This window comes from Chrysochloris asiatica, unplaced genomic scaffold (assembly GCF_000296735.1).
Source record: "Chrysochloris asiatica unplaced genomic scaffold, ChrAsi1.0 scaffold00003, whole genome shotgun sequence".
Classification (NCBI taxonomy): Eukaryota; Metazoa; Chordata; class Mammalia; order Afrosoricida; family Chrysochloridae; genus Chrysochloris; species Chrysochloris asiatica.
In genome coordinates this window covers 20,537,375-20,546,727 of record NW_006408521.1, presented here as the reverse complement: position 1 = coordinate 20,546,727, position 9,353 = coordinate 20,537,375, and the positions used below count along the sequence as shown (strand labels likewise).

The window sequence follows — 9,353 nt, the reverse complement described above, 5'->3', positions numbered from 1 at the left end:
GAAGATGACTGTACACATGGACCTCACTGGAGGGAGTGCACAGAAATCAAATTGACTACATTTGTGGGAAGACTGTGGAAAAGCTCAATATCATCAGCCAAAACAAGGCCAGGGACAGACTGTGGAACTGACCATCAATTGCTCATAAGTTCCGACTGAAGAAGAAAAAAATTAAAACTATTCATGAGAACTGGAATATGGCCTAGAACATATTCCATCTGAGTTTAGAGATCAGCTTAAGAACAGACTTGATGCATTGGACACTAATGATCAAAGACCAGAAGAGTGGTACAAGAACGTCATACAGGAAGAAACAAAAGGTCATAGAGAAGACCAGAAAGAAGGAAAAGAACAAGATGGATGTCAGAAGAGACTCTGAAACTTGCTCTTCATCGTAGAGATCCTAAAGCGAATGGAAGAAATGAGGAAGTCAAAGAGCTCAACAGAAATTTTCAAAGTGCAGCTCAAGAAGACAAAGTCAATTATTATAATGAAATGCGCAAAGAAAGACCTGATGTTAGAAAACCAAAAGGTTAGAATATACTCAGCATTTTTCAAGTTGAAATAACTGAAGAAAAAATTTAAAACTTGACTTAAAATATTGAAGGATTCTCCAGGCAAATTATTGAATGATGCAGAAAGCATCAACAGAAGATGGAAGGAATAAAGAGTCACTGTACCAAAAAGAAATGGTCAATGTTCAACCATTTCAAGAGGTAACATATGATCAAGAACCAATGGTACTGAAGGAAAAAGTTCAAGCTGCAGTGAAAGCACCAGCAAGGAACAAGATTTCAGGAATTAATGGAATACAAATCAAAATCTTTCAACAAACTGAAGCAGCACTGGAGGCACTCACTCATCCATGTCAAGAAATTTTTAAGACTGCTACATGGCCAACTAATTGGAAGAGACTCATATTTATACCCATTGCAAAGAAAGAAGACCCAATGGAATGTGGATATCATTGAACAATATCATTAATATCACATGTAAGTAAAATTTTGTTGAGGATAATACAAAAGCGGTTACAACAGTACCTTTACAAGAACTGCCAGAGGTTCAAGCCAGATTCAGATGAGGACGTGGAACAATCAAGGGATATTATTTGTGACATCAGATGGATCTTGGCTGATATCAGAGGATACCAGAAAGATGTTTTCTTCCACTTGAAAGGATGAGCAGACCAGCCTGGAGCAACTAGAAAAACAGAAGATACTTCTTGAAAGAAAGACCTACAGGAAAAATACAAAACAATAAAGGCAATCCGACTGTTACTGCAAGAACAAGCAAATTGCTTGCCCAGGAGACATCAAGGCAAGTGGTTGGGTCCTCTCAGTGCAAATCCTCTTCCAAGACTAAGACACAATGGGAATACACGCTCTGATTGGTGACCACGCACTTCACCCATAAGGGGAAGTGAGGGAAAAACAGCAATGAAGAGGCGAGCTAAGCCCTACATCGTTCAATAGACTCCTGTGAACCCGGGTGGAGACCTGGTCGGCCAGCAATGTGGCAAGACCTGGGGACTCATAGGCCCAAAGTCAGTGACATAGCCACAGAGGACTAGAGTGGAGAGTGAAATGTCCAGCTGATAAGAAGAGAGAGGACAGATGCAAGAACACCCACACTGGCAGATAATACCCACTTGACCTGGCTTCAATGACTGGATGATCAGAGCTCAACCCTAAGAAGAAAGAAGAGGTAAAAAGCATCATCTGATACAATTTGATGAACTTGATGCAGCAGCTCAAAAGAGGAAACAAATCCTTGTTGCAAGAATTATTCCCACCCTCGCCACACAAAGAGTAGACAGGGATGGGCAACTTGGACATTAGCTGTCCAAAATGGGGTGGAGGGGGACTATAAAGGCTAGAAGTGACTGGCTTACAAGCTTTCAAGAGGGAACCTAGATCCAGAGGGCATGGAGGAAGGTAGAGTCTCCAGTGAATAGTATCCAGCCTGTCCAGGAAGGGCTGATGAAATGAAATGCAGATGGGTCTCTTGTGATACAATAGTGAATAATTGTTATCAAGACTGATTGTGAGGGTTGGAAATGTAAAGGGGGACGTTTTATAGCAAGGAGGGGAGTAATTAACTTTTCAGTCTAGGAGCGGAAAGCCCTGGGACCATCAATGGAGAACAGCGGAGAGCGGGACCCTACCCAGAGAAGCAGTGATGCCTGAGATGGAGGCAGAGAAGATGACGTGGAGAGATGGAGTGGCTGGGGACTTGAGATCCAGAGAGGGAAAGGGCTGTGTGCTGATGACCATGGGGGGACGGGGAGGGCAGGCTTGCAGGGTATACCCTTTGGTTGGGTGATGATGCATGGACGGGATGGTAACTATGGCAATGATATATGATATATGATAGAATGAATGTAAAGCTGATGTTCTCCCTCGTAAACTATCACATAATTCAGAAAGATGTTTTCTTTTGCTTTATTGACTATTGTTAAGTCTTTCAACTGTGTGGATCATGAAAAGGTATCAATTACATTGCAAAAAATGGGTATTCCAGAACACTTTATTGTGTTCATGAGGAACCTGTATATAGACTATGAGACAGTTGTTTGAACAGAACAAGGGGATGCTGAATGGGTTAAAATCAGGAGAGGTGTTTTCTAGGGCTGTACTCTTTTACCATACTTATTCAATCTGTATGCTGAGCAAATACTCTGAGAAACTGATTCTGAAGAATGTGGCATCAGCATTGGAGGAAGACTCATTAACACCCTGTGATTATATAGATGATACAACCTTGCTTGCTGAACGTGAAGAAGACCTAAAATACTTACAGATGTAGTTAAAAATCACAGCCTTTAATATGGGTTGCACCTCCTTGTAAAGACAACAAACTCCTCCCAATTGGCTTCATGGGAGAAAAGACATGACCATCTGCTTTTAAGACACAGCCTAGGAAACCCTAAGGGTCAGTTCTACTCTTACCTATCTGGTAGCTGTGACTCAAAATCAACTGGACAATACAAAACAACAACAATTTTAACAGAAGCAAATTGCCAGACCTGGCACCTGCTGAGTTACTGAGTTCAAACAGCCAATATTTTGGGTACAGATTCCTAGACCAAGACTAAATAACACTTTTTAAAATCTTTATCAGTGGGCCAGAGTCCACTTAGAAGAGATTACAACAATTTACATTACAGGTCAATTTAGTCACCTGAGTCACAAGTTCAGTAGCAGGGTGCATTATAAAAACTTTGGTTCGAGAGCTCATCATTGTCTGAGTGAGAAGGAAGATTTCAATGGATCCTGTTGTGGTCCTGGGGTTCTGCCTCTTCAGTTTACTTGTCCTTTTACTCTGGAAACAGAGCTATGGGAAAGGGAAGCTCCCACCTGGCCCCACTCCTCTCCCAATTATTGGAAATATTCTACAGATAGATATGAAGAATATCAGCAAATCCTTCATCAATGTAAGTATACAGTGTGTTCTTCCAGTAGCCTGCAGGAGGTAAGTAAAACAACCTGATAGATATACTTTTAAATAGAATGAATTCCTATATGCAAGTCATTAAAACACATCATTGTAAGCAAAACACATCTTGTGGATTTCTGTTTCCATTGTTTTTTTTTTTAGGGGGAGGTCCTGTCATCCTTAGAAACAGAGGAATTCAATAATACACTTAAAAAAAAAATTCCTTAACAGTATTTGTCTTTATTTTATTCCCTCCCCCCTTTTCTGTTTTTGAGATGTACACAAGACACACAGAAATATATATTCATTTAAACAACCAAAGGGTACATTTTGCAAGCCAGTCTCACATAGCCTTTCTCTTTCTCTGGGTCTTGAGTCCTCAGATGCTCCATGCCATCATCTCTGTTTTCATCTCTGGTGTCACTGCTTTTCTGGTTAGAATCCTACACTCCACTCATGTTCTTCTCTCTTGATGGTCCTAGGGTCCTCTGTTCCTGGAATGAAAGATTAACTACTCCCCACTTTTTGTTATACAGCTTCTACCTTTATGGTTTTAACAGTTGCAATTAGTCGTGATAACAGTTACTCACTATTGAATCAAAAGAATCCTATCCCCATCCTCCTTCACTTCCTTTCACCAGGCCCATCTAGACAAGATGAAAACTGTTCCATGGGGATTCTACCCCCCTACATCCCCCTGCTCTGAAACTAAGCACACTCTTGAAAACATGTAAGCCAGCCACCTCATGTCTTTATAGCTCCACATGCCCATTTTAGGTAGCCAGTGTCTGAGTTGCCTGTCACTATCAACCCTGTGTACTGAGGGGGATGGTCTTGATTCTTGATGTGAAGATTTCTTCCTTCTCAGTTGGTATTTTGAGCAACTACATCCATAAGCAAAAGCCAAGTTCATCAAATTGTAGCAATTTACACTTGCTTCCTGTATCAAACTTCTTTATCTTCTTCTAGTCAAGTTCTGATCAGCAAGCCATCCAAGCTAGGTCGACTCAGTACTATCTGCAAGTTTAGGTGTTCTTGCGTGCCTCCTCCCACTTCATATCAGCTGGCTGCTTCACTCTCAGCTCTAATCCCCACGGCTAGGGGACTTCTATTCCTCTCCATATTCTTATGTATTGCCCTCCCCCCTTTCCTTGTATATCCACAAGACAGTCAAGCCCCTTAATATTATTTCTGCTCTTTCACTCATTCAGACTATACCTCAATCCCTGTATCACAGAGCCCTCTTGTTTCAAAGTTGAGCACACATAACTATTTACCTCTGTGCCATTTAGCCCATGTAAACCTACCTAAGTGTTCCCTTATCTACCTTGTTCTTCCACACCCCTCCACATTCTTATGTATTGACCTCCCCTTCCTTGTATATTGCACTTCCCATCACTGGAACTCTGATGTGTCTATCCTGTAACCTTGCCTTACTGCAAATAATGCACTTTGGAGAAGAAGAACATTGAGATTATTGTAACATAGAATAAGATGTTTAATAACATAAAATAATAATTAGGTTGTGAAGAGAGCAAAAGGAGGGAGCAATGCTGTCCCCTCATTGTTTCACAGAGCTTGCTGCAATATTTTTGCAGTAGTTAAATGGTGTTGGAAGTGTTTTGTGATTAAAAGGTCAATTGGAAGTTATTTACTGTATAAACCATGTGTTTAGTTCAGATTAATCATGAATATTACACTTCTGATAAGAAGCAGATTGGAGTCCTGGTGTGGCCCTGTGGGTAAATGTGTTGGGCTGTACAGTCAGTATGAACTGCAAGGTCAGCGACTCAAACTCACCAGCCACTCCTCAGAAACCCTGTACAAGATCACTATGGGTTGGAATCCACTCAATGGTGCATAACAACAACAACAAGCACATTATAGTTAATATCAAAGGATCAGTGATGTTTTCAGGACCAGCGTGGATGAATGAAGAACAGTAGTAGTCAGAATGGGCTTCTGACAGAATCCTCTGGACTCTGCACAGAGCTGCTGTCTGTGGTCTGAGAATACTGCAGGATGGAAGAAAGGATTCTTCCATGAAATGCTGCTGAAACAGATATTGTGATCAAGATCTAATAACTAATTTGTAGTCCTAGTGTGGTGCTCTAGGGTAAGTACTAGACCACACGGTGGTTCAAACTTACCAGCCACTCCTTGGAAACCCTATATAGGTTCACTATGAGTTGGAACCAACTTGAAGGTACTTAACAACAACAACAACAATAATAGCTAATTATTAGCTGAGAGACTAGAAATAAAACTTCAATTCTCTGAACTTCAGTTTCTTTATCTGTAAATGGAAAGGTCCCTGGTATTGTTGTTCATGGAGTTGGTTCCGACCCTAAGCCACCTTATGTACAAAGAATGAAACCCCACCTGGACCTGTGCCATCCTCACAATGCTGCTATGCTTGAACCCACTGTTGCTGCCACTGTGTCAATCCATCTCCTCAGGGTCTCCCTCTTTACCAAGTATGATATCCTTCTTCAGGGACTGGCCCATCCTGATTATATGTTCAAAGTATCAGAGAAAAAGTCTTGCCATCCTGGCTTATAAGGAACATTCATTCCAACACAGATTTATTTGTTCTTCAGGCAGTCCATGGTACCTTTAATATTCTTTTTCAATACCATAACTCAAATACGGTCTTCCTTATTCATTGTCCAACGTTCACATGAATATGAAGTTATTGAAAATCCCATGGCTTGGGTCAGGTGCACATTAGTCCTCAAACTGACATCTTGACTCTTGAACACTTTAAAGAAGTCTTGTGCAGCAGATTTTCCTAATGCAATACATCATTTGATTTCTTGACTGCTGATTCCATGAGTGCTGATAGTGGACGCAAGTAAAATGAAGTTTTTGACAACTTCAATATTTTCTCCACTTATATGGATGTTATTTATTGGTACAAGGAGTGAGGGTTTTTTGGGTTTTTTTTTAAATGTATGTGCAACCTGTACCAAAGTCTGTGGTCTTTGATCTTTATCTATGCTTTCAGCAAGCAAGCATGTATCATCTGCGTATCAAAGGTCCCTAGGTAGCACAATCCACTGGGCTACTAATGGAAAAGCTGGTGTTCTGAACCCATCCAGCAACATATAACAGGAGGGAGGTTTTCAGAGGAAAGGAAGATAGCAGGAGGAATGCAAGACTTAAAGCGAATAGAGGCAAATACTGTTAACTGATGGTATAAGGAGGCGATTGCAATCATTCTAATGAAACAAAGTATATAAACTGTTGAGTATGCTGGTATGGGCTTCTAATGAATAGTTTTATAATGCACCCTATTACTGCACTTGACACTGGTGACTAAATTGAACTATGAAGCAAATTTGTTGTAATTCCTCTGAGTGGCTTTTGGCCCCACGGATAAAGTAAATGGCATTTAGTCTTGTTCTTCAAGTCTGTGCCCTGGAAGTTGACTGTGTGAACCCAGCAACTCGGCAGCAGAAAGGTGTGGTGATTTACTTCTGTTGAAATTGTTGTTGTTGTTTTGTAGAACTGATGATCTGCTCTGTAAACATTTACTCAATTCACAATAAAAATGCCTAGTGAACTGCTTCTGTGAAAGATTGTAGCCAAGAAAATCCTATGAAACGTCTCTACAGACTGTAGGTGATTCCACCTTACAGATATGCATTTTTACACATTGAAGAACCTGCCTTGAGCTAGCCTATGGGTACCATTTCCCCAGCAGTGTGTGCTCACTTCATGTCTCTGTGTCACAGTTTGGCAAATCACACAATATTTCCAACTTGCTCATAATGCTGTTGCACACGTAATAGACTAGAGCATAATGTAAGCATAACTTCTATATGCTCTGGGAAACAGAAACACTCATGGGAGTTGCTTTCTTGTGATATTTGGCTTGATTGTTGTGTACTAAAATTGAATCTACACTATCTCGGTGGTATGCCTATACTCAAGGAGCCCCGGTAGCGTAGTGGTTATGATTTGGACTGCCAGCCACAAAGTCAGAAGTTCAAATCTACCAGCCACTCTGGAGGAAAAAGATGAAGCTTTCTGCTACTGTAAAGATTTTCAGCCTCAGAAACCCTATATAGGGTCACTATGAGTGGAAACAGCTTCAAGGCACACCACCACACTTGAACTCTGTAGCACATGGTAACTTAGAATCCACTTGACCACAATGGGTTTGGTTTTCAGTGTAAGTTAAAATGCTAATGGTGATGATTTGAGGATTGTTTGTAACAATGTGTAGATTGAGTGTCTTGTCTATTATCTGGTATATCAGTGGCCCTCCATAAATGACTGCTATGTTACCATCCTTTCTGTATACATTTCAGAAATATCTGCAGCTGCATATTGTAATATGAAAGCATCAAAGTACTACTGTAATAATAATCTGAATCATACAGTATATAGAACAAACATTGCTCTTTTCCTGATATTTGCATCATCTTTCCTTTTTTCAGTTCTCAAAAGCCTATGGGCCTGTGTTCACTCTGTATTTTGGCATGAAGCCCACAGTGGTGTTGCATGGGTATGAAGCAGTGAAGGAAGCTCTGGTTGATCAGGGAGAGGAGTTTTCTGAAAGAGGCAATCACCCATTGATTGAGAAAGTTCATAAAGGATCTGGTAAGTGTGTGCCTTTGACAAGTAGGGGACTGAACAGAAATTAAAGCTGCCAGGCCCATTCTTCTGTCTGCCTAGGTTAACAACCTCTTTCTTACGGAGAACCTCCCTCCTAGTTTTTGTTCTTCCTCCTGGTAGGGATCATTTTCGGCCAAGGAAAAACATGGAAGTCTCTCCGCCGCTTTGGCCTCATGACCCTGAGAAATTTCGGGATGGGGAAGAAGAGTATTGAGGACCGAATTCAGGAGGAAGCCCAGTACTTAGTGGAGAATTTGGAAAAAACCAATGGTGGGTGATTCCTTACTCTGTATCGCTGACCTTAACAGACCTCTGTCTTCTCCAATGGGGTCCTTGGAAACATTTCAGTGGCAGGCAGGACTCTCCTCATGGGTAATGCAGAAGATGATTGGAGCCCAACGCAATGAGGAGTTTGTATATTCATAGCTGTGTGTGTGTGCACCTGTGATTGTATTCACAGGGGAGGTACAAAAGTTTCCTTTAACCCTATTCTTTCTAGGCTTTGTATTGTTTTACATGAGTAAGTCCTGAAGGGAGAAGGTTTTGAGTCTTTTATTTACTCTGCACTAGAAAGCAATACTTTTGCGTTAGCATATCTAGTGTCACCTGTTCCAGAACATTTGGCCAGGGAATACTTGTCAAGAGGACACTGTGGCAATGACCTTGTCACACCCATAAGGAGCATGAAACAAGTGTCCTTTGTTTTCACTGCATTTGACTCTCTGCGTATTGCCAGACTGAGAGTTTCTGCCAAGGCCCACACATGCAGTTCTGACCAGCAATAATGCTTGTCTATGGTTTTCATTCCACCACTCATCTGTCAGTTTGTCATCCTGTGGTGACTTGTGAGTTGCTGTGATTCTGAAAGCTATGCCACCGGTATTTTAAACACCAGCAGGGTCACCCATGGTACACAGGATACAGATGAGCTTCCAGACAAAGACAGACTAGGAAGAAGGAGTGACAAACTACTTCCGAATATTTAGTCACTGAAAACCTTATGAATAGCAGAGAAACATTGGCAGATATAGTGCCGGAAAATGAGCCCCTCAGATTGGAAGGTACTCAAAATGCAACTGGGGAAGAGATGCCTCCTCAAAGTAGATTTGACGGTGATGATGTAGATGGGGTAAAGCCCCTGAGAGTATAGCCTGTGGGTCCTTCATGTGCTGATGGGGCACAACTCAAAATGAAGAGAAACAGCTGTAAACATCCACTGAAAATTGGAACATGGAATGTATGAAGTATGAATCTGGGAAAATTGGAAGTTGTCAAAAATGAAATGGAACACATAA

General features: G+C 41.2%; 1 protein-coding gene across 1 annotated transcript in view; it reads left to right on the top strand.

The window, feature by feature from the left end:
* The first annotated feature begins 3,265 nt into the window (after positions 1 to 3,265).
* LOC102816143 (cytochrome P450 2C1-like) overlaps positions 3,266 to 9,353 on the top strand; it is a 29,145-nt gene continuing 23,057 nt past the window's right edge. The window contains exons 1-3 of the mRNA XM_006831451.1: positions 3,266 to 3,433; positions 7,881 to 8,043; positions 8,179 to 8,328. Of these exons, the coding sequence (XP_006831514.1) occupies positions 3,266 to 3,433; positions 7,881 to 8,043; positions 8,179 to 8,328 (481 nt within the window). The remainder of the gene's footprint in view (positions 3,434 to 7,880; positions 8,044 to 8,178; positions 8,329 to 9,353) is intronic.